The 26,246-nt window shown below is 37.2% G+C and overlaps 1 protein-coding gene across 2 annotated transcripts in view; it reads left to right on the forward strand.

Annotated features, from left to right (window-relative positions):
• Positions 1-1,131: 1,131 nt before the first annotated feature.
• The window catches only part of LOC120256154 (protein MON2 homolog), a 36,602-nt gene continuing 11,487 nt past the window's right edge, over positions 1,132-26,246 (forward strand). For both annotated transcript variants that reach the window (XR_005535194.1, XM_039263917.1), the window contains exons 1-14: positions 1,132-1,283; positions 1,378-1,505; positions 1,597-1,654; positions 2,113-2,210; positions 20,870-20,954; positions 21,097-21,162; positions 21,238-21,297; positions 21,634-21,717; positions 21,801-21,987; positions 22,441-22,484; positions 22,563-22,694; positions 22,773-22,904; positions 22,998-23,050; positions 23,145-23,193. Coding sequence is in view for 1 of the 2 variants with exons in the window: in XM_039263917.1 (XP_039119851.1) it covers positions 1,149-1,283; positions 1,378-1,505; positions 1,597-1,654; positions 2,113-2,210; positions 20,870-20,954; positions 21,097-21,162; positions 21,238-21,297; positions 21,634-21,717; positions 21,801-21,987; positions 22,441-22,484; positions 22,563-22,694; positions 22,773-22,904; positions 22,998-23,050; positions 23,145-23,193 (1,311 nt within the window). In the remaining variant the exon portion in view is untranslated. The remainder of the gene's footprint in view (positions 1,284-1,377; positions 1,506-1,596; positions 1,655-2,112; positions 2,211-20,869; positions 20,955-21,096; positions 21,163-21,237; positions 21,298-21,633; positions 21,718-21,800; positions 21,988-22,440; positions 22,485-22,562; positions 22,695-22,772; positions 22,905-22,997; positions 23,051-23,144; positions 23,194-26,246) is intronic.

The following is a 26,246-nucleotide window of genomic DNA, read 5'->3' on the forward strand; positions in this document are numbered from 1 at the left end:
GGTTACGTATTGCTGCCTTAGGGAATTAGGGTGTATTTTTTTTAATATATATATATATATATTTGAAAATATTGAATGCATTCAGTTTCAAAATTTCAAAAAGATATTATTATAGAGATGGTGCTTGCTGCCTAGGATTTTGTTCCTGCATCTCCTTTGTTGTTGGGATCAATACTTTACCCTAGATCTTGTATTCGACTATTCTTATGAATAAGATTCATAAGGTTCTATTATAAAGAAGTTAGCAGTGTGATTGAGAGGAACTCTGGCTGAGAAATGGAGAAATAAAGTAGTGGTGGTGAGTTAGAGAAAAGCAAGGATCATAAACTAAAGTGAAAGAGAGGTAAAGTTGGATCAGAAAGATGAAAAGGAACTAACTAAGAGGTAGAGAGAAGCTGGGGGTGGTGGGGAAGAGAGAGCACTTGGGTGAGTTAGGATGAGAAAAAGGAAGGGAATAGGTAGAGAGAGGAAAATTGGATAGTGAAGAAGGAGAGAAATGATTAATGAAGTAATGAAAATAGTGTAATTTGTAAATTGAAACATACGAGAAAACAACTTGGATTTTCTTAAATGGGTTATATTTTAGTGACTCTCCTAATAATGTTCTCTAGTGGCAAGATGAAACAAAGCTGAAATCATGTCCACCCTATGTTTATGGCATTACAATCACATCTTTCTTTGGCAGCAAGCCTCCAGCCCTTGTTTCTCCTTTTTTTTTTAAAGTTATTAAATTTGAATTGACAAATCTGATACATCTTTCATATATTTCATGTGAGATCTGATCAAAGACTATTCAAATCTTGCACGTTTATGCTCCTATAAACTTGTTCAATGTACATATATTAATATAAAGTTTCTAGTTATTTATATACTGTGACAAAACCCTTTTATGTGTTCATTTGAGATAATATTTTTAATTGAATAGATGTGATGTTACGGAGTTATTCCTGTTAATATATATGGTTTTGTTGGGTTAGACTGGCAATTTGCTGCCGAGCTACCTTATGGGCCAGTATAGATGATGCCAAAATCCCTTCTGATATTCTACATGCTTCTATACTATTCTCTTTTATTTTCTATTCTTCTAGCATTATGTCAATAAGTATAATTCTCGGTTGAGAACATCTGCTACAGGTATTGAGTGGAGCATGGACAATGATGCATCTAACTCTGCTGTTGTGATTGCTAGCGAGGCACACACAATAACTTTGGCTGTTGAAGGCCTTCTAGGTGTTGTGTTTACCATTTCTGCTTTGACCGATGAAGCCATTGATGTTGGTGAGGTGGGAAAATTAAATTCGGTTTCTGAAACACTTTTTTACCATTCTATTGATTGAAGGTGTTATTTTTGTAAGTTCTTTTTTGCTTCATATATAGGTTGAATCTCCTAAATCGGATAATGATCTACCTGATGAATGTACTGGGAGAACTGCTGTTCTTTGCTTATCTATGATTAATTCAACATGGCTGACCATCCTGAACTCTTTATCTCTTATTTTGACAAGGTGGAGATGCACAACTATTACAAGTTTAGTTCTTTTGTCTTGTCATTGACTTGATATTGCTAGTTAATAACATGAGAATATTACTTGCAAGGTCACAAGGAGAGGCTGTAGTATTAGAGATATTAAAAGGGTATCAAGCATTTACACAGGTAACTAGAATGCTTTCCCTTCCCAATGTAATTTATTGCTCACAATAACAGTTTCTGATGCCTACTCAATTTTGTATTGTTACTTACCTGATACCAATGTTTTGTTTTTGCATTTATTCATGGCCATTAAGGCAATTTTTGTCGTTATGTTTTTAATGTATTTTTTGGCTTGCCAGTTTTGCGTAATTGAAAGTGGATTTGTTTGACAAGGATGAGATCATTTGTTTATATGTTATTTACCCATGTTAGTGTTTTGTTTTGTTGCAGTTTGTCCTTTGGACTATAGTTGTGGAATGATCTGCTTTTAATAGCATTCCCCCTGAAATATTTACAATGGCAATGTTGATCATGCAGACATGTTTTACCACATGCTTGTGCTCTAATGATGTTATATGACTTTGCAATTTGGGTCTCATTGTCTTAATTGAATGGTTATTTGTTGCTCTGAGATAATCCAGGCATGTGGAGTCCTTCGAGCTGTAGAGCCATTGAATTCTTTTCTAGCTTCTTTATGCAAGTTTACCATCAACATTCCGAATGATCTGGATAAGAAAAGGTAAAGTCACTTTTTGCTTGTTCGTAGGTAATTAATCTTAGTTATATGAGTGTTTGCAAATGTATCTGCTAGAATTTATTTTATACATGCTGGGGGTATCCAATTCTCATCTTTTAACTTCAAAATTTGTAAATTTGGAAGGAGAAAATTGACTCTTTTTTTCTTAATACCGCCCAAAAATCTAAAATAGGGAAAGAATTAAATTTCTATAATTACATTAATTCCTATAATTATCTTTTTATTGAAATATTTACAGAACAACTTCCTTTTCTATAACTCTCCCTCAAGCTGGGGCGTAGGTACCTAGCTTGTTACATAGATAACCAACTCAAGCTGCATTTATAACTTTTTTGAAGATATCTTCTAATTGGTCTCCAGTCTTAACATATTTTGTAGAGATGAGCTCTCCTATTCTGTGACACTCTTCTTCAAGTTGGAACATAGATGTTAATTATGCTTAACTTGTTACAAAAATAATCAACTCGAGCTCGATTTAGAACTCTATTGAAGATATCTCCCAATTGATCTTCAGTCTTAACATATTGTATAGAGAGCTTTCTTGAATCTTTTCACAGACAACATAGCTTTCTTGAATCTTTTCACAGACAACATGGCAATTAATTTCAATATGACTAGTTATTCAGATAAGATAGGATTGGAGGCATCATGGAGAACAACTTGATTATCACTCCACAGCTTTGCTGGTAATGAAAATTTAAGGCCAACATAACTCAAGAACTACTGATATATTATGCTCTGTCACACATGGACTGTGTCATACCTCTATATGTTGATTTTGTGCTAGCCTGGGATTATGCACTCTGCTTCTTACTTCTTCATGAAACCAAATGCCCTTCAACAATTACATGGTATTTAATTGTGGATCTCCAATTAATCTTGGATCCTGCCCAATCTGCATTTGAAAAGCATTTAATATTAGCTTGCCCATGATTTACATGCAATATACCACACCTTAGAGTGCTCTTAAATTAACACATGATTTGTCCTATAGCTGACCAATGATTATCTGTTATGGTATGCAATATTAGGGCATGTTATTGTAAGACAATTCAATTTCCAACCAGTTTACAGTATTTTTTGGGATCTTGAAATAATTCACCCTTTTCTTTTGTAAGTTGCAAATTTGGAGCTATTGGTGTGCTACATGGCTTAGCACCCAATTTTGTTGTCTCCACTGATTGGTCCAGAACATATTTTCTGCGAGAAAAAAAAAAAGACAACCTTTTGGATAACTTAATACCCAGGAAATACTTCGACAACTCCAAACCTTTTGTCTGGATGTGAAGAGAGGATTTGAGAGATAAAATACCTTCAGGGGCCGTTTAATTCTCGGCAAAGTTTACTGGGAATCAGGTGGTAATATGAACATATTACCATGTTTGGTTACTGTAGCGGCGGTAATGTTAATGATAATGTAAGATTACCATCAATGAAATATTACCAAATAAGTTAGTAATGACATTACCACCAAAATAGGTGTCCATCCAGATTACCAGGTTGATCGTAATTTGACATGATTTTTTTTTCCCAAATTTGCCCTCACCCATTCATTCTAATGCTTTCACTCTATTCAATTTTTTTTAAAAAAAACAAGGGTATTTTGGGAATATCATAAAAGAATTAATATTTTGTATGACCATTAATTATTTTTCATGTGAAAATTTTATTTTATTATTAACTTTAAACTTGCTTAAAATTTTAGATACAAGGGTATTTTGGGAAAATATGTCAAATTAATTTTTGGTATTATAATTTAATTATTTTTATCGAAATCTTTATTTTAGTTTAAATTTAAATTTTCTCAAAATTTTAGCTACATGGGTATTTTGGGAAATTTAGAGCATTATCAAGTTGATACTATAGTCAATCAAATATGGTAACAAACGATTACCAGTTGTACGAGTTCCTAACCAAACATGATTATTATAAATTACCACAACATTCCCTGGCATAGCATTCCCAACCTCATTATCACGGTAATCTCATTACTGTGATAATATTGATAGAAGATAAGAGAATGAATGAATGAATGAATGAATGAATGGATTCTCATTATTACCGCACAACAACCATTGTGGTGCAGAAACAATACAAGTATACATCATGTACGTATATGCATACGTATACAGAGCTATAATACATATAGGTATGCATACGCATCTAACATATACATCTAACAAATATATCATTACTATGAACCAAACGGTTCTCAGTATCACAAGCAGTAATAACAATATCATCAACCTACATGACTAGTAATAAATTATGCTTCTTCATGCCAAACTCCTAAATTGCCTTCCTGAATTTTCCGAACGAAGCATGAAGACTTTGTTTTAAACCATACAAAGATTTGCGTAGGTGATGTTCTTACTTGTAGGCATAGGCAACAAACCCAGTTTGTTACTCCATATTGACTTCCTTTTGAACTTCACCATGCCAAAAAAATATTCTTGGTATCTAACATGTGTAAAAGTCAATTTTACTTGGCCGCTATAGAGATGAAACAAATGAGGCGGGTTTTCGTTTTGAAGAGATGGTATCAGAATAATCAGCAACATAAGTTTGGGCGCACCTTTTGCAACAAGACGGACTTTAAGACGAGCAACTTAGCCATCATGAGTAGCTTTTATTGTAAACATCCATTTATATCCGATAGCTTTCTTTTTTATGAGAAAATTTGCCAAATCTAGAGCACCATTCCCATTCATGGTCTTCCAAAGCAACCTGCTAGTCCCACCATTGTTTTTTCCAAAGCAACATGCTAATTGTAAGGGCTTGCCAGTGGACTCCTAGCAGGCTTGGCAAACGTGGTAAGTGTAGCCAAAAGGCTATCAGGGCTTTATGTAGAAATGGTAGAGAGGCACGGTTGAGACTCTACGAGGCATATTGCACATGAGTGGCTATGATTTTTTGGACGTACTGCCCAAGAGTAACCTAGAGCAGTGCTATGGCTGTGATCCGTCTTTTACCTTTGTTTTGTTTGCTCCTTGCAATATCTCAGCTTTACTTGCCTGGATATTTATTTTTCTGTTGGAGAAGTTTGCCAACATATGCAAAACCCTACTGATGATGATTTCACAATGGTCAAACAAAATTTTCACTACTTAATAAGGGACAATTAGTCATGGAATATTGTTCACAACGGGTAATCTTATTCTTTTTGCCTAGTATGACGCTGATTGGACTAGAGTTCCAGCTTATCGGAAATCCACAACTGGCTGTATTGCCTTTCTTGGTAGCTGTCCCACTAGTTAAGAATCCAATAAATAGTCAACAGTTTCCCGATCATCCGTTGAAGCGGAGTATTGTGCCTTAGCCACTACGGCAGCTGAACTTTGTTGGATCCGCCAATTGTTCTGTGATATGTGTTTCTTTACTTCATTCTCATGTTCTGTGGTGTGATAATGTTTCCGCTTTAGCACTTGCATCCAATCCGGTTTTCCATGCACACACTAAGCATATAGAAGTGAATTATCATTTTTTTTTGCAAGCTAGTTATCGAAAAGGACCTTGTAGCCTCTTATGTTGAATCTAACAATCAACTTGCAGACTCCTTGACAAAGCCATTGCCTGCTTCTCTTTTCCTTTACCATCGTACCAAACTCATGGTGATTTATGCTTCTTGATTATGCAAGGGCTTGTTAGACTAATTATTTGTTTAAGGGTATAGTACTCTTTTCTCTTTTTGTAATCTCTGTTTAAACCTTTGTAACCTTGAATGCTATAAGATGGACAATAATTGAGAGGGTCAGAATATTTGCTTCAGTTGCTATGTACTTAATAGGAGATGCAAAGAACTATGTGCCAAGAAGACAATGCTTGTGTTGGTTGGGTGTTTATAAGCACTTGGGAAGAGATGAACAGGGAACTTCATACCTTGTAATATAGTATGGGTTGCAAGGGTTTCTTTGAAGAAACAGGCACATATTGGCACTTTGCAAGGCTATGCAAAGAAATTCACATCCCTGTTGCTAGATATCTAAGATATGCCCAATGAAGATTCTCTTCAATTTTCTTCCATTATTGTAGCCTTAAGAACAATTGACAGTTTGGAGAGAGGGGAACAATGACTTATCTTTTGTCATTTTTGCATTTGAGGCATTTGTAGATTTTTGATATTTCAATGCACGTAAAGGAGAAATGGCAAAGAATAGACCTTAATAGAGAACTTTGAAAAGAAGACCGGAAGGAATGATTTTTAAAAGGAACCATTCATTAGTAATGCACAAAAAGAGAGTCAAACTTAAGATTGAATAAGCTTGGCAAAACACGAAGATGTCTGGGTGTTTCTTCGACAATTGCTCCCATCTAGTCCATGATTGTTTGAAGAGGGAGCAACTCTTTATTTTAGAGTTACTGAACAAGACTGTGATTCGGAATCCCTATCTAGAGTCAACGTTTTACAATGTTGGAAACTCTTGGAATAATAAATGGTGATTCATCTTTGTCTATTATGTATGTATGCATTTCTTTGAGGTTAAACTATTTAAATAGTTATTCAACTATTTGGGCACCCCAAATTTGGGTTTGGGTTCATGTTCAAAAAAGTCACTCATGCTCACATCGTTAAACGGTAGGCTGACGTGATATGACATGCATGTCACATAACTTACACCACGCCAGCTATGCCACGTGGATGAGAGGGGGTCTTGGATTGATTAGGGTTCACGAGGGGGAAGAAGAATATTTGTGTATAGGGTTTACAAGGAGGAAGAAGATTTTTAGCGTGAAAAAAAGAATAGTTGGCCCTGTGATGTGGTTGATGTGGCATAAATGTATTACTTAATATGATTAATGTGATGTAAGTTGTGTTACATGTCATGCCATGTTAGCCTGTGTTAACCGCGTTAGCATGAGTGACTCAATTGAATGTGAATCTAAAGTTGGAGTACCTAATTGAAGTTTTTATAATTTGGTAACTGAAATAGGGGTACTGGAATAGTTGAGTGACTATTTAAGTAGCTTATCCTTTCTTTAAATGGTTAAGGGATTGACGTCATGTCATGATGGATATTGGTGCCACAGACAACTTTGTTGTTGTTTTTGTGGTGCCACAGGCCAGGACTCAAATGTGGGCAAACACATAATTTGAGTCAAGGCCATTAATTCTAAAGCACATCCATCGGTGGGATGACGTAGTTTGTGACCTCATGCTTGGACCATAATGTGAACAAGGTGGTGTCACTTGATGATTTTTAGGTAATAATAGATATCAATTTTCTTTTATCAACCAAGTGTGGTGATTCCTCGTTTAGGTGGAATCTTCATTATTGAATAAAATAAGCCATGTTTCATTGCAAACAGAAAAGATAAGGCTATTTTGTTTTTTATCATGCTAGTTGATGGGTTGAGGACATGGGAACCAACAAATCTTGCTACTTTATTAAAGGAAAAAGCAATTAAGAAGATAGAAGTACCGGGGCTGTACTGTTTCCTAAACTTCCTAAACTTCTTATGAACCCTAGCATAGGATCAAGTTACGGGTTAAGACATGAGAAGACTTTCTTTTTTTCTTTCGCTATATCATGCCTTGTTCTTGGAGAATGTTTCAAGGGAGAGACTTGTCTTTGACAGAGTCTCGATCCCAACACTAATTTTTGTGATAAAAGTTTGCCTAGTTCCTTATTAGGTAAAAGTCTAATACATAATCATAACGTAAATAAAATCATATGTAATTAGGAAATATAATGTTCTAAAATGTTAAAGAATCAGGTCACCCTCAGTTGTCCTGTTATCTGGCCCTCTCCCAATTTAGCTATGTCAATTACCACATATGCATTTTCAACAAAATTGTCACTAAGAAGGTTGTGGGTTGTTCAAATTGATATAGTTCCTAGAGCAAAATTGCTGGCTAGGGCTCCTTAATGAATGCTAACTTTGGAACTACAAGAGTTGTATAACCAGTTGAAGAAACTGCTAGATGTCAGTATGTGTAGCCTTCTAAAGCTCCTTATGATGCTCTTGTGTTATTCCAAAAAGTAGATTGGGTTTTTTCAACTTTGTATTGACTTCAAAATTTTAAAACAGTCACTTTGGAGAACAAGAACCTGGTATCTCTTCTTCAGAACTTTTTGATAGATTGCCAAAGGCAGCTTCACCAAATTGGATCTATGCAATGGTATTGGCAAATGTGTCTTGTAGAATAATAAGATGAGCTAAAGATTACTTGTGTAACTCATTATAGGTCTTAATACTCCCTTGTAAACGCCTTCTGGGCTGATCAATGCTCTTGCTGCCTTTTCTTATTTAATGAACAATGTCTGTTATGACCATGCTGATATTTTAGTTGTGTACTTAGAGGATGTATCTATAGGCTGTAACTAGTATCGTCTAGATTATGGACATAGTGGTGGTTTGTATGAGGAAGAAGTGTGAGTTTGTATTGTTTTTAATTTGGTTACTTCTCATTGATAAATTTTTTGGGCTTATATAGAGCCTTACACCTCACTTTTATAAAAACAACCTTTTACTATTTCATAGTTATCTATTTGCCCATAGGCCCCTGAAAAACCTGAAAATATATAAACATACAATAAATTTCAACACTCCCCCTCAAGATGGGCGAAAGATATCCACTAAGCCCATCTTGTCACATCTTCTAGCTAAGTCTGACGAATTGAGTCCTTTCGTTAGACAATCTGCTGCCTGGTCTTTGGTTGAAACATGGCCTAGCCCCAGTAGTCTATTATTCAACTTATCTTTGATGAAGAACCTACCGATCTCGAGATGCTTGGTCCTACCATGTTGCACTGGCCACTGGGTTGTTGGCAATGCTTATGGCTGACTTGTTGTCACACCACAACTTCATTCTGACTCCTTGATCCAGTTTAAGCTCCACCAACATACCTTTTAGCCATAACAACTCTGCAACTCCCAAAGCCATAGCTCTGTACTCTGCTTCCGCTGTCGATCTTGCCAACAAAGACTGCTTCTTACACTTCCAAGAGACCAAGTTGCCTCTTACAAAGATGCAGTAACCCGAGGTGGATATCCTATCATCGGAACAGCTAGCCAATCAGAGTCATAGTAGCCCTCAATGCTCACATGACCATTCTTTCTGAATATCAGCCCCTTTCCAGGGGCACTTTTCAAATACCTCAGGATTTGGTACACTGCACCCATATAGGGGTGGACATGGGCCGGGCGACCCATGGGCTGGCCCGAGCCCAGCCCAAAAAATACAGGGCCTGGGTTTAGAAAGTTGGACCAAAAAACTGGGTTGGGCTCAAATGTTTTGGCCCGATTGAATTTCGGGTTGGGTTTGGGTCAGATGAATTTTGACCCGGCCCGGCCCGGCCCGAATAAATAAATAATATATATATCATATATTATTTAAAATATATATAATTATATATAATAGTAATAGGCTTGAAAAGAGTAAACATTTATAATACTTGTGTTGTATTTTTTTTAAATGTTTGAAAAAATTTTAGGGGTTGTAGTAGTAGTTTTATTTAGTTATTTCAATTATTTCATAAAAAAAATTATTTATTTTTTGGGTCGGGTTGGGCTGGGCCTGGGCCTAATGACAATCAAATAGGTCGGGTTTGGATCAAAACAATTTGGCCCGAACATGGTCCGGCCCAGCCCAGCCCGAATATATGGGTTGTATTTTTGAGTCTAGCCCAACCCTGACCCGACCCAGCCCGGCCCATGTCCACCCAGACCCAACCTCGGGTCATGCATGTAGCGACTCACCACGCTCACTTCAAAAGAGATATCCGGACGTGTGTGACTCAGATAAATCAACTTGCCTACCAATCTCTGGTATGTCTCGCGATCAACTGGTTCTACGGCTTCTGCACCCAGCTTGAATCCTTGGTCAATCGGTGTAACTGCAGGTTTTTACACCCCAACATTCCCGTCTCCGTGAGAAGATCAATTGCATACTTCCTTTGAGAGAGAACCATTCCCTCCGCTCCTCGAACTATCTCAATCCCAAGGAAATATCGAAGCAAACCAAGATCATTTACTTCAAATTCTTTGCCTAGTCTCACCTTGAGTTGGGCAATCTCCTTCTCATCATCCCCTGTGATGATCATGTTATCCACATATACTGTAAGTATAGTAACGCAACCCCCATTTCGTCGAAAGAACACAATATGGTCAGCATTGATCTGCTGGTATCTCAGACCTATCATAGCTTTCCTGAACCTGTCGAACCAAGCTCAAGGGGATTGCTTTAGCCTATAAAGAGATTTCTTCAACCTGCAGACCTTGCCCACTGTTTGGTCTGTGCCAAATCCTGGTGGTATATCCATGTACATCTTCACTAAATCCCCATGAAGAAATGCATTCTTCACATCTATCCCCATGAAGAAATGCATTCTTCACATCTAGCTAGTGTAGCTTTCACCCATCATTCACTGCTAGCGAGACCAATTTCCGGACGGTGCTCATCTGCGCTACAGGTGCAAAGGTTTCATCATAGTCGATGCCATAGGTCTGGCTGCACCCTTTTGCAACCAAGCGTGCTTTGTAGTGTTTAACCTGTCCGTCTGGATTCTGCTTCACAGTGAAGACCCACTTGCATCCAACTGCCCTTTTTCCGGATGGTAGTGATACTAACTCCCATGTGTGATTTTTGTCAAGAGTCCTTAGTTCTTCCTGCATCGCTGCCTTCCACTTTGGGTCCTTCTTTGCTACGTACCAACACTTGGGTATAGAGACAATGTCCAAAGATGCAATGAATGCTCCATATGTGGATGATAGATTAGAGTATTGAACAGACTGGTCAATATTATGTGGAAACCCAAAACGATTAGGAGGATTTATTGTATTGCTGCGAGAAGTCCTCCTTAATGTCACTGGAGAAGAAGAGAGAGGAATCATATCACCTAGGTTTGTGGTGGATGATGTAGGTGTCTCAGGAGTTGGAGAAGGCAGAGACAAGGAACTTGGCTCGAGTGGTACTGTAGGCATAGGTACATTCACCTTTCTCTTCCTATGGTACACTCAGCTCCCATGAGCCTGTTTTTCTCTTCTTTTTTTCTCCTGCTACCTCTATTTTAGCCTCTTCTTCCAGCTCATCCTCAGTCGATTCTTTCCTCAAAACAGGACCTGATCCCATATCTAACTGAATCAGCCTTTCTTCCTCACTTTTCTCCCTCTCTCTCCCTATTTCTCCACTATCTGGCGAGTCACCAAAGGATGAGGTTACTCTCAAGAGGTAGTATGGCTCAGACTCGCGAAAAGGCGCATCCATACTTACAATCGCCTTTCTCTTGGGCTCTAACACATACCCTTTCGTAGTTTCAAAGTAGGCTATGAAAACACATTTGATTGCTCTAGGATCTAGCTTCCCCACTGTTGGTCTGTTGTCTCTCACAAAGCACACACATCCAAACACTTTTAAGGGAAGAACTCCTCCATTATCACCCTTCAACATCTCACAGGGAGACTTCCAATCCAATATTTTTGACGGTATCCTGTTGATCAGTTGAGCAGCTGTCAAGACCGCTTACCCCTATAGATAATTTGGGATATTCATTGACGTCATCATACACCGGGCTACCTCTAGAAGGTGTCTGTTCTTTCGTTCTGCAACCCCATTCTGTGCAGGTGTATATGGGCAAGTAGTCTGATGATTTATCCCTTGTTTAGACAAGTACTCCCCAAATGCCTTGTTAGTGTACTCTGTCCCATTATCGGATCTCAATACCTTAACCACGACGCCATATTGAGTTTGTTTTGCCTTGTGAAAGTCTTTGAAACAAGCAAGTACATCATTCTTATTTTTCATCAAATACAACCATGTATCACGAGAAAAAACAATCAATAAAAGTCACAAAATATCTATAACCATTGATTGTATTTACCGGACAAGGCTCCCACACATCAGAGTGAATAAGATAAAAACCCCAGAACTCTTATTCCCAGATCTATGATAAGAGTTTCTGGTATGTTTTCCCAACTCACAAGCATTACAAACTAACTTTTCTTTATTTGTCCTTTCATACAATGAAGGGTACAACAGACTTAAAACAGGCAATGAAATGTGTGCTATACGTCGATGATGCCGTAGAAACACCTCCTCTGCAGTCATCGCAAACACTCCTACTCCTGTCTCCTCTACCAAAGATGTCAACACTGAATCCATGTACCACAATCCTTTATGTCACGTGCCAGTCCCAAGTCTCCGACCTGTCTCCTTCTCTGTGAAGTTCGCCTTGGGAATATCAAAAGAAACCACACAATTTAGTTGGAGGATAATAGCACTGATAGACAATAGATTTACTGGAAATGAGGGAGTATACAATATATTAGACAAGGTCACTAAATCGGTACATTTAACCGTACCTTTACCAACCACAGGCTGGGTTGTGCCATTTGCTGTTTAGACGCTTTCTGGAGGAGTCAACTGAGTGAAAGAAGTGAACTCACTTGACGCCCCTGCCACATGTCGAGATGCACCAGAATCTGACCCATTCTAGTGATCTAGTGGAGGTATAGAGGCAAAAACATGTGCAGTACCTGTGGCAGAATGAGCAAAAGTAGAAAGATTACCCCTTGAGTCAAATGTGGATATCTCATATGTCATGCTCTTCTTTTCCCCATATCCTGTCATTCTATGCTTCTTTTTTAGCATCTCGAAGTGCTCATGCTCCTCCTCCATAAGAACTGACTTCTCTTCTACTTGTGGATTTATCATCAGATGTGTTCGGTTATCTCCATCTCTGCCTCCTCTATGGCCCCCACGTCCACGACCACGACCTCCAGATTGTCCTCGCCCACCTATCTCTCTCTCCTTATGTGGCTTTGGACAAGTTTTACTCAGGTGGCCCACTTCTCCACAATTGTAGCACCTGCGGGTTTCCCCCTTCGCACCTGTCATACATGAGCTCAAGGTAGCCAAAGCTGATCGAACACCTGGAAGTCCACTCAACTCAGAGTGTAGCCTCATGCGACTCCTTCTGTATCATGGCAGAGATAGCCTCATCCCATGAAGGAGTATTTGTTTGGGCTAGAAGGATTGATCTCCTCTGATCAAAGGCCGGGTTTAGATGAGCCAAGAACTGCATTGTCCCCATTTGTGCATTGAACTCTTTGCTCTTGCACCCTGGATCACTGCAGCTCGATATAGGTGAAAAATGATCAAGATCTTGCCATAGCTGTTCCAGCTCCATGGAGTACTCCTAAATAGATCTATCACCTTGCACCACCGCCTCTATGTCGCGTTGGATTTGGAACACCCCCATGTGGTTCTCAGCCCCAGCATGGTCCTCTTCAGCTTCACCCAAATATCCTCTACCTTTCGAATACCATCCTCTGATGAAGCAACCTTTGGAACCATTGAGTTCAATAGCCATGTGTAAAGCAAGGCGTGTGTGGTCCTCCACTCATTCTTCTCAGCGCTTCCACTCGTTGGCTCAGCCTTGACTCCTGTCGGGTATCCATCTAGCCTCTTCCCCACTAGAGCAGCCTCAATCCGACGCGACCAACTCAAATACGTGGTTGGTCCATCAAGCTTCAGATCTACAGGAAGGAGATCCAGCCTCATAGGCTGTGGATATACCGGTGCTGATCCCTTCCCTTGCCGACCCAACATCAGAAGCAAGGTTTTAAGCTTCGTTTCATTCAGTTTTTTTATAATATCCTCCATCGATCAATCTTAAGTATTAAAGTCTAGATCACATAGATCGCACGTGACTTCCTTCTTCTTCTTAACTTGACCCTGTCTTGATCTTCTTCACCCACAAGATCAAGATCCCTTTCATTCAACCTTTCTTTCGTTTCTTGACACAATCTTGGTCCTTCAAGACATCAAGATCTAGATCAAACCTATCTCAACCCCTTCTTTGCGATTGGTAGGGTATTGGCCCCCCCATTTGGCAAATTTCAATTGACGGAAAAGGAAAAAGGTGATGGCCGAGTAGAGAAGAGATGGGCGGCGGTACTGTAGCGGCTGCTGAACTTCGTTAGGGTTTTGCTGGATTTCTCTCTGATTCCATATTGTTTTTAATTTGGTTACTTCTCATTGATAAATTTTTTGGGCTTATATAGAGCCTTAGACCTCACTCTTATAAAAACAACCCCGGACTATTTCATAGTTACCTATTTGCCCACAGGCCCCTGAAAAACCTGAAAATATATAAACATATAATAAATCTCAACAGTTTGCTTAAAAGAATATCCTGTTTTAGGGCATCGGATTCCTAAGGGAAAGTGCAAATGGACAAAAAGAAGAACCAAACGGTTTTGAATTGGCCAGTTCTTGCCAAAGTTCCTGTGCTTGTTTCTTGGCTTTTTGAAGTTCATAAGTGACTATTAGCAGAAGATAATAGGCTCTCTCATTGATCTTTTGAAGAAGGATCATCCTTAGTGCTAGATGGACTGATGGAGAAGCAACAAGTTGCATTTAACAACTTAGTGTTGCTATCGTCAGTATACCAATCTTTGGCTTCCAAAATTTGGATTGCACTTGGAAGTTCACATAGATGCTTTCATATGGCAATTGGAGGAAGTATTGGTTAAGAATATCTTATGGCTTTGAAAAGTTGGAAGTTGAAGGAATTTGAGCAAAAGTATTCGTCTCATGGGAAGGGGATGCTGGCTGTCATTCATTGTATATAGTTATAGTGAGTATATTTGTTGGGGACTAAATTTATGATTAAATTAGATAATGTGATAAATATCTTCTTTGCTAGCCAAAAAAAAAATAATATTGTTTCACGGGCAAGCTAGATGGCATGAATTCCTATAAGAATGACTTTGGATGGCAACAAAAACCAGAGAGACATAATTGGGTGGTTGTTGGAGTTAGTAGAAAGCAAGTTGTGGAGTTTGTGTCTTCCTCATCCTAAGTTTAAGTAGAATTTGGGAACTACTAGTGAAGATGGGCAAACTGATGTACAATATGATAAGCTGTTGAAGGAATTTCAAAAAAAGCTTGGTAGTGAGGTATTGGATAGAAGATGGTCATTTTCATTTTAGGAAAGCAAGGCTCTTTATACAAAGATGTACTCTTAGGTGAGAATTATTGAAGTAGACTCATGATACTAAAAGAGGGCAGGACATCTTGCTCCGGAAAGCATGTAAGCTTTTCTTTCGCGCCACTACTATTGGCCAAATATGGGCAATGACATTGAATCTTATGTGAAGACTTGTTACTTTTACTAGTAAGACAAACTAGATACAAGAATCGAGACCATTCTTCTCCAACCACTTCCCATTTTTGAAAGGCCATTTGCATCTATCTTATGGTTTCATCTCTGCTTTGTGTTGGTGGTGGTAAACAAGCTTTCTAAGTATGTCGTCTTTCTTCTTGTCCCGACGGCATGTAATTTGGTGTTAATGGGTGTGATGTTCCTATAGCATTTGGTGCAAGTCTATGGGATACTTGAGGGCATTGTTAGTGATAGTGATGTCGGCTTCACATGGCGGTTTTATTCTCCATTTGGAGTGTTAGGATTTTAACTCAAATTTTCTATTGCTAACCGTCTACAAGTTAATGGGCAAGCAAAAAAGGTAAATGCTTTATTGGAGGAGTAGATGCAGTATTACATTTCCGCTTAGCGAAAAAATTGGCTAGATCCATTGAAGGTGGCCCAATTCTCCTATAACTTGTAGAAGTCTTCATCTTCTAGAATGAGTCCTTTTGGTTTAGCTAATGGATATTAGCAGCTTGCTCTATATGAAACTGCCAAAAAGTAAACTGGTGGCAAGTGTTCTACTACCTACCACTTTGCATGGATGAATAAGAGATGGTCAAGAGAGCCAAGGTTAGTTTGGCAAATGCTTCAAGAAGAATGAAGAAGTATGTCAACCAAAGAAGCAGACATTTGGAGTTTGGAGTTGGAGATCAAGTGTACTTGAAGCTAACCTCTCGGACTTGGAAGAAACTACATAGCACAAGGGTCTCATTCTACAATTTGATGGACCATTTAAAATTATGCAAAAAGTCTCCAATGTTGTTTTCATTTGGATTTTCCCGAAAGATTCTCAAACTTTGGCAATGATGACTCACTTGATCCAACCAGAACTAGGTTCTGGTGGGTTCCCTTGTTGTTGGAAAGGTGTTCAAAAGGATGGTTGAGCCTTGACCCAACCAGAACTAAGTCTAGGTGGGTTTCCTTATTGTTGGAAAGGAGTTTAAGAGGATGGTTGACCAAATTCTATATTGCAAAGTAAGGAGTCAGAGCAAGAAGAACCGGTGAATTTACTGCCTTGCACTGTGGAAAAGTTTCCCTGAATTTGAAGCAAGTTTGTGAAAAGATATGATATTGTGGCAGTTCAAAAAGGAAATCAATAGCTTTCTTAAGCTCAGGCCAATGAGGGTGTTGGGCGCTACTAGTGGCAGTGGTTTGAAGGGGCTCGCTAATGGAGACTTGGTGGCCACCAAGAGATTTTCGAGAGATGTGGCTGAGGTGTTGCCGACGCACAGCATAGGAATAACTAAAAGGTGTGGCTAAGACTATGCTGAGACACTATGCAAGAGTAACTGAAGGTTGTGGCCAAGACTCTTCCAAGGCCTTGCATAGGAATGACTGAGACTCCATCATGACTCTTTCCAGGAATGGCTAAGAGGTATGGCTGAAAAGTGTGGTGGAGGCACTGTCAAGGTGCCCTGCAGGAGTGGTTGAGTGCGGTGGGCAGGGCACGATTAAGGCGCTGAGCTGGAGTTAATAGAGTTGTATCTTGGATATTGTCAAGGTGCTATGCAGGCTTGGCATTGCTAAGCCTTAACCATGATTGCCTGAACATTGTATTGAGAGAGGTAAGTGCAACATGGCAAGTGTGTTATTGGTGGGTGCATGCGTTTTACTAAATCTTGCAAAGAGGCTTGAGAATCAGCTAGTTTTTGGCATGTTTCTACTTTAGCTTCATGAAGCTGATTTACGGCAGTGTTTTTTTTTTTTCTTTCTTGTGGCTATGAAAAAGATCCCCTGGTCTATGTTGTAGAACACAAGTTGAGTTTGCAAGAAAATGAAGCATTTTTTTTTTTTGCCGGTTTCCTCTGTTTTTTCTCTGTTGATTTTGATTTATTTAGATTTTGGCAAGGAAAGAAGGATGAGAACAACTTCAGCTACTTGTTGTGCCATCACAGTGGAGTTGATTATTTTTCTTATTGTTGAACATCTATCTTAGAAGATGAAGGCTGTGACACTGGCCATGATGGGGCAATGCTTCATGAACAGTGAATCTATGAATGCAATAAAAGGGCTATAAGAAGAGAATAAGTGATCTTATGAAACAAAGGAAGAAATAGGATAAGCACACTAACGTTTACTTTTCTAAAGAACATTAGGAAGATTAAGAGACTGGATTTGGTAGTGAAAAGGCTAGCGGAGGACATGTGTCATGAGTTTCTAGTTTCTTGGAATAAACATGGATAATATGTGGCCAAGCAAGTGTCCGAGCAGTTGCTAAAATATTTGGTTAATTGATAGAATGTTATAGTATAAACCAATTGATCATCTTCCCTTTTTACTCCATTCTCTCTTAGTGATTGTCATAAATTGAGAATGGGGGGAAAAATATTTTGAAGGAAAGAGACATTTGTAAAGACAAAATAGCAATCATCAATAAGAGCGTAATGCATGAACCTTTTCTAGGGACCAAAACATACTTGAGAGATTCTAGATCTAATTTGGTTAACTGAGGACAAACATCGCAGTCAAAACCAATACAACTAGAAGTTCTTGATTAAATGTGAAACAAGGACTTAGAATATGCCAGAGAAAAGTTTAAGGAATATCACCACTAACAAGAGAAGAATACATTTGATAAAGCAGAAAGCAAGTCATGAAGACAACATTAAATATGGATTGTTTTGGAACTTTCATTTGAAAAGAAATGCTCATGCTACCTCAAGGATAATGCCATTTTGATAGGGTGTATCCACGCAAAAATAGTGTTGGATAATGCCATTCTGAGTTATATTACGATGTAAGTTTGTTGAAAAATATTCTTTGGTAGTATCACTTTGCCATGTGTGCATAGAAACATTGAATTATGTTTTTATTTTAGCACAAGACATACGAAAAGTAGAAAATAACTCATAACAATTTTTCATTAAATATACCAAGTAATGCAAGAATAATAGACAAAAGTAATGAAACATTTAAGACCAAGCCTGGACACATCAGGACAAGGACCTTAAACATCACAATGGACTAACTCAAAAGGAAAAATGGCCTGCTGATTGACTTTAGGTAATGAAAGAAGACGATGATGTTTGGCAAACTGGCTTGACTCACAATCTAATGACAAGGCATTTTGAAATTGAGGGTATAATTTCTTCAAGAAAGTAGAGGTGGATATTCCAACCAACAATGTAACTCGAAGGAGGTTCGAACACAGGAACAAGCAATGTATCTCGGCATTTGTGTGTTAATCAAGCAGATTCTGGATCCTGAATCTATGAAGGCATGAAATACCTTTGTTTCAAATTCTTTATAACATAGGCCAACAGTAATATAAATACTATATGGACTAGTTATTCTGAATCACTATCAATTTCTGATAGATAATAAAGTGACTGATTATCACTCTCTATTTTTAGATTTTGAATTTCTTCAATAACTTTGAGATTTATCATATTGGTATTTATAATACTTTTTGGACTCCAATTTGCATAATGTACTTCTTCTGGGCTTAGAAAGCATTTACACTTTTGAGGTGTAAACTTTCTTTTAGAATAGGTTTTTTCTTTAAATGTTTCTTCTCAAATTTCTTTTTGAGTTTTCTCTTGATTTTGTATTTTTTATTTTCATTGGCTTCAGAACAGCCAATATGATATTATTTTATGATTTCGTCACCGCATAATCCTTGTTCAATGATTTTGCCTATTTTTCGGTTTAACCTAGATTCTAGGCACCATTCGTCTAGGTTTTGTCTTAAGAATACTATTCGGGCTCCTGAGGTATTATCACTGTTCTCCAAATATTTGGGGTATTCTCTTAATAGTTTTAGTCCCCCATGGTTCGGGTATTTTTTTGGTAAAACAAGTTCAGGTATAGACCTCTGTTTCTATCTCCTGAATTGTAGATTTGGTAGTACATTTTTTGGAATCGATTTGCAGCACCAAAATCAGTGACCCATTTGGATGAGATGAGGAAACAAGTGTAGTGGATTCACCTGACTTGGTGATAGCAGTGATGGGAGTAGTGGAAAGTAATGATTCCTTGTGCTGAGAAAATTGGCAAACTTATTTGCAGTATAAAAAACTGCAACCTTTGCTACCTTGCTGAGGCTTGTTTTGAAGTTTCCTAGATGTGTGCTTTGTTTGGCAAGGCTCATGACCATAATAGCACAATTCCTTCTGACTCTAAACTATGACTGTCAGCACCTTTATCATGATTATTAGCTCCCCTCCTTTATGGCCATCTCTATGATTTCTGCCCCTTGGTCATTTGGAGGAACAAAACCAGAATCAAAATACCAAAATCACAAATTGGACAAACCTAAACTTGGAGATAGCAAGACTTGTTGAAGATCAAAGCACAAATGACTCTCAATCAAGCAACAAACTGGGCATCAGCTCTGACACGTTGATGCAACACCAAGGAAGAAAACTAGGTGGATAAATGGCAGGGACTTTGTTCCTCTGATACCATGTAAATTGGGAGAAGAAAGTTTACTACTTTTTATTAATCATACAACATGCATATACAAAAAAATCTTAATTAGGAGAAAAAAAAATCAAATCTGTATAAATCTGCTAAATTCCTATGATTATGCTATTATTTCAATATTCACAGAATAACGTCTTATTCTATAACAAAAAGTAGTTCCTCATTTGCCTTTGATTAGTTAAAGTAAATATTTTGTAAATCTTAGAAGCTGTAACAAGTTACAACAACAACAACAATAACAACAAGCCTTTTGTCCCAAGTATTTTGGGCTAGTTGAATGAACCATTCCCTTCCACATCTCTCTAATAAAGGCCAAAAGCTTAGGTAAACCAAGCTTGGAGATATTATTTTGTAAAGTTTCTATTAAACACTTTCTAGGCTTATCTCTACTTCTTTTATGATCCCGCACCTGAAAGGCTTTCACTTGTCTTATGGGGCATCTACTGGTCATCAAGGACATGTCCATGCTATCTTAACTCAACTTATTAATAATAGGTGCCACCCATAATCTATTTCGGATAATTTCATTCTTTAATCAGTCTTTCCTTGTAATGCTTGACATTTATCGCAATATTCTTATCTTAGCCTCATCCATCCTTTGAGTAAGTTGTTTTTTAGCCGTTCAACATCTGGCCCATACATCATAGCTAGCCTAACACTTGTTCTATAAAAATTACCTTTCAATCCAAGAGGCATTCTACGATCGCATGAAAGTCCAGAAGTCCTCCATTTTACCCAACCCACTTTAATCCTATTTGTGACATCCTCTATAAATTATAAACCCTCTAATTATTGGGATCTCTATTTTCTTCATATCTTTAGTATGTTTCATGGTCATTGCTTCCTATGTATCGTGGACATTAATTTTGTCACCCATTGGTTCTGCAAACTTTGTTCAGGCCTATATGTTGGAATGCTAGTTAATACCTTATTAATTGCATATTATTTTTATCATTCTCCTTGTTTTTATTCACTTTAATGGGTTAATTGTTATCATCAGTATTTGACTAGAAGGTACAGGGTACATTGTAATTTCACTCACTTGTTTTCTACTGTCATCAGTGGCTTATTCTCCCCGGGATCAAAAAGGTCTGAGCACTCAACTGATCAGCGGGAGAATATTGTTTTAACACCTAAGAATGTTCAGGTGATATATCTGGAACTTGCCTCTGCAGTTATTTTAGAATTTTGTGCTGTATATATACCCAGATGACTGTATTTGAGCATGGCAAGGATTAGGTCAAGATGATGGTAATTGATTGATTTTTATCTTGTTGCTGGTATTTCAGGCATTGAGGACACTCTTCAATGTTGCACACCGCTTGCATAATGTTTTGGGTCCATCTTGGGTTTTAGTATGTATGCTTTTTCTAATACTGATGTAGGTCAACTTTTGTACCGCATGTTAGTTATTCTTTCTCATTCTGTAGGTTTTGGAGACCCTAGCTGCTCTGGATCGAGCAATCCATTCTCCGCATGCGTCTACGCAGGTCAGACAAGGAAATAGTTATCTGTTGCCTAGATGGCAATTGTAATGCAAACTAAGATATCGTCAATATGTTTTTAGGATTGCAACTTTGTCTAAATTTTAGTGTTAAACTGTTAAAAATCTTTAATGAGGGAAATATTTAGACTTCTTTTAACAATTTAACTGCGAGTGATTTGTATTGAACTTCCCCATTAAGCAACCTGTTTGTATAACTTTTCTTCTTTATTAATCCTACTGATAGCTTGAGATGATATTACTTTTTATTCTATTAAGATTTACTACAATCTTCTACAGTTTCTTACTCTGTCAAAGCTAACACCCTTATTTGTTTGTTTAGGAAGTTTCTACTGTCTCAAGGCTGACTAGGGACACTTCTGGACAGTATAGTGACTTCAACATCCTTTCTTCTTTGAACTCTCAGGTTTGCAGGACATCATGCTACTTGTTATGAGCTACACATTTAAGGTTCCGTTCTAAAATAGTTCTCTCTCTTTTGTTATGAAGTTGTTCGAGAGTTCCGCTCTTATGCATGTTTCTGCTGTGAAGTCACTACTTTCTGCCCTGTGCCAATTGTCAAGTCAAACTGTTCCTGGAAGTTTGACTGTCACAGGCCAAGCTACAAATCAGCAAATTGGAAGTGTTGCATTTTCTATAGAACGAATGACATCAATACTTGTAAACAATTTGCACCGTAAGATGACTGCTATGTCCTCCAAAACTGTTCAATTCTTCTCTATTCATGCTCATTCAATTTATCTTTTTCATTCTACTTCACTGATAAACACAATATGCATGAAAATTTTGCCATGTGAGTGACTCATGAGATTTGTCACATTGTTTACACTTTCTTTTTGTGTACCTTAATGGAATCACAAAAATTATCTTCTGCATTCACGAAAATTCTACATCACCCTCTCTGCCTTCTTTAGGACCACCAATTGATTGGATTTATTTATACAGACATGCTCCAAAGTAAACTTCTGATGGAAATCAATCCATTTATTTAGCCTAAAATTATTAATGTAAACTGTAATGCTAGGGAACAAATATTTGAGTGCCACCCCTTCATTTTGGTTCCTTGTTATGATATAAAGCACTCCAATCAAATTTGATATGGATTTCCAGTTTTTGTTGTTTATTTCAGGTGTCGAGCCAATATGGGATCTAGTTGTTGGCCATCTCCTTGAGGTGTTTGTCTTGAATCTTTCATTGGTCATCTAGCTTGCAGTTTCCTCTAATAAAACTAAATATTCTGGTGCTTTGCAGCTTGCTGATGCTTTCAGTCCGCAGCTGAGAAATCTTGCACTTGATGCATTAGATAAGTCAATTTGTGCAGTCTTAGGTTCTGATCAATTTCAAACAAATCAGAATTCTGAGAAGCAGTTGATTAATTCTGATGTAAGAATTGTTGTAATCAAGCATTCTTGTTCTATTAAGTTATGTGTGTTGACTTTCTTATTTATTTACTTTTTTTAGGTGAAACTAAATGACTTTCAATTAGGATCTTTTGAATGTGCGGTTCTCTCTCCACTGATGATCCTTTATAAATCTAGTCAAAATATTGATGTCCGAACTGGTTCCCTTAAGATCTTGTTGCATGTTTTAGAGGTACCCAATGTCTCTCAGGCTGCTACTTTTGTTTTTCCTTTTGAATGTTTCTTCACCTTTTGTTCTTATGTATCATATGATCTTTGCTTACAGAGGCATGGAGAGAAGCTATGCTATAGCTGGGCCTGTATTCTTGATTTACTGAGGTTATTTTAATTTTACTGTATGTAATTCTTCTTAGTGAAATGATGCATGACTTTGACCTTTTATACTCTCTTCTTTCCTCCTCACCCACTTCAGGAATGTTGCTAGTGAAGCAGACAAGGATCTTGTCTCACTGGGCTTTCAGGTGAAAGAAAAAATTATTCGTTTTGGTATAGTAATGTTTTTAATATGCTGTATTTCACCATTATTGTTAATGTTGTAGCTGGTTGATGATAGTCTTTTGGCCTAGTAGTCTTAATCTTTGATAGATGATGAAATTGTGAATAAAATTTGTGCATTTCTAAAGTGATTATTTCTCATCAAGACATCAGTTCTCCCAGTGATCTAGCATCATTTAATGTTACTCACACTGGGCATGTGTCCAGACAAAATGATAATGCACTGTGGATCATTTAGATTAACACCTCAAATTTTTCTGGTTGTTAATAAGAAGAATTTATATTTTGATTTAACATAGTGAAGAGTCTGTAAATAAATTTTCGAAACATGTAAGTTCTGGTGTGTCTTACAAGAAAAATATGCAACAATTTAAAGCAACTTCCCATAGATGATATCTCTAGTGCCATTTAAGTTGCACATTTACTTCTTGAATAAATGATATTCCATTGCGTAAGTTGTTTTTCAATTGTGTTTGTTCTCACTTCTCCCTTGCTATGGGCAAGCCTTTTGATTGTTACGCAATCGCAAGGATCATTCAAGCAGTAATAAATATCGTTGCTGCGAGGACTTTGTTGCTGATTACCGATTTCTTACAAATAGTGTTATCCAGGTGAATTGATGTGTACAGAGAAATTAAAGAAAGTAATGCTTAAACAAAACTAAACTAGCAAAACTAAGGCAACTGATGGCTTAGAGTGACTAATTCAAATGCAATGACTTCAAGGATTAAAATTCACGGCAATGTTGGATTAAAGATTTCATATTAGCTCCACTTCAATTAAGTTTAATTCCTTTCAAAATATAGCGCGGTATCTAACTTAGAATGACTGCTATTTTCGTGGTAATTGAATCTAATTAGATCCTTTAAGTTCTATGATATCCAATAGCTCTCAAGAAATCCCAATCTAGGTTTTATGTTCAATTCTATGGTTTCTAATACCTTAATTCACCTTTTGATCATTCCCTTGATATCCAAGATCATGCAAATACGGGATCCGACGCATTCACAAGCATTAAGAATTATAAAAATGAATAAACATTGATACGAGAATGAAAGTCAATATATTGTCTATTATCTCAACATTGGCCTAATCCCAACCCTAGAATAAAAAAATTTACTCACTCATATTTGATTTAAAAGCCATAATATTCAATTTAAAATCAATCTAAAGATGAGACGGTTTAAGAAAAAACAAAGAAATAAAAAACTCTTAATTCTTCAATGGATCTCCGCTTTCTCTCCTTTTCATGGTCTTTGAGTGATGCCTAGGCTTGGAGAAGGTGAACCCTAGCTTCCTTGCCGAAAAGATCCTCCCCTTCTCCTCTTTCGAAAGAACCATTTGGCCGCCCTTTTATAACGAGAGTCAAGTCAGGGTTTCATAAAACGGGCAAAGTCCATGGGTATACTACGCTGCACACCCTACCTGTGTTTCTTGCTGTTTTGTTCTGCTGTTCTGAATTGGTAAGAAGCACACCCGTGCAATCTTGCCCATGCCTATGCTTCTTGTTGGTTTTTATCTTGTACACACCTTTTGCTCCTAACTTGATTCTTTTGATCTCTCTTCAAGAATGTTTTATAGAACTGTAGAATCAGGTCCAGTTTTCATTCATCTGCACACAAAATTATCGAAAAGTAGAAATCCAAATTAGGAGAGATAAATTTGTACAAAATATGAAATAAAATGCATGATCGACTAAAAAGTAACACCTAAATCAAGTCTAAATATTATGCAATTTTAATACTTATCATCTTTTGTGAGTGCCACCAAGGAACAATGGGATATTTGACCTATAGAGTTGGAAGTTAGTGACATGCTATTGCAGTATATTTTAAGTTCAATTCTGTCTTGTTTATTGAGCATTGTATTGTATGGAGCTTAATAATGTCAAGTGCAAACAAACATAATATTCCAGTTTTTATGCTGTATGATTCCTTGTTGTTTACACTACTATATGGATGGTGCTTTAGTATTTGTATGTGTGTATATATATTCTGTTAATGCTTTGACTGGATTTTTATGACTTATTTTTTTAATTGATGTTATTTGTGAGGAAGTGCTTGCTATGGAGCTTTTGTTTTGAGCCCTTCTTAGAACTCCTCTATTACACCTTTGTAACTTTAGCATTTGACAAAATGGGAACTATAACCATTGGTTGCTATCAGCAAACATGTGATCAGTAAACTTTTCATCGGCTCCTTCCCAACATGAATGAGATGGAGGCCATGCCTATTTCCCGAACTTCAGAAATAAATATATTTTAGACATGTTTAATCTAGTAAATGGTGACCATTTTCTTTTGGCAAGCTCCCTCAGAAATAAATATCTTTTAAACCATTTTAACCTAAAAAGTGTAACCATTTTCTTCTTTTCTCTTTCTATCAGTATTTATAGTCAAGTTGAACAACCAATCTATTTTTAGTTTGAAGAACTGGGTAAATGTTTTTTGGCTATCTAAGAAATTGGAATTGATTATCCGATTTGAGGCCGATGTTGTATTAAATTGACTAGAATGATTTGGAACCAACTGAACACTCACCTTGATTTTTTTTAATTTTGGTCCTATAAAAGTTAAATTTTGTTAGACTCAAACTAAACATCTATTTACATCCAAATTTTCTAAGTTAATTAATATGAGAGTATTGAACAGACTGGTTGATGCTGATTTGGGCAAAGAACATGACTTTTATGGATATGTGGACAGTTATTGTTCTCAAAAGTACCTTAGACCTTGAAGTGCAAACCTGTGTGAGAATTGTATCGTCAACCTGCAAGTTGGTTCTTTTTTCTTTTTTAAGTAGTTGTTATAAGCTATTTATGTTTTTAATCTTACAACTGTATGACCTTCACAATCCTATTTGCTTCCTCTCATCTTGCTATATAAGATTTGAATATTTAAAAAAAAAAAACCCTAGTTGGTCCATTGTTTTATTTGAGAATCTGCTTTTAGAACCTAAACCCATTTATCATTTTGGCTGGTTAGAATCATAAGCAATTTTGTTGGTTTTCATAGTCCTGT

Source organism: Dioscorea cayenensis, unplaced genomic scaffold (assembly GCF_009730915.1).
Source record: "Dioscorea cayenensis subsp. rotundata cultivar TDr96_F1 unplaced genomic scaffold, TDr96_F1_v2_PseudoChromosome.rev07_lg8_w22 25.fasta BLBR01001308.1, whole genome shotgun sequence".
In the NCBI taxonomy this organism is placed as follows: Eukaryota; Viridiplantae; Streptophyta; class Magnoliopsida; order Dioscoreales; family Dioscoreaceae; genus Dioscorea; species Dioscorea cayenensis.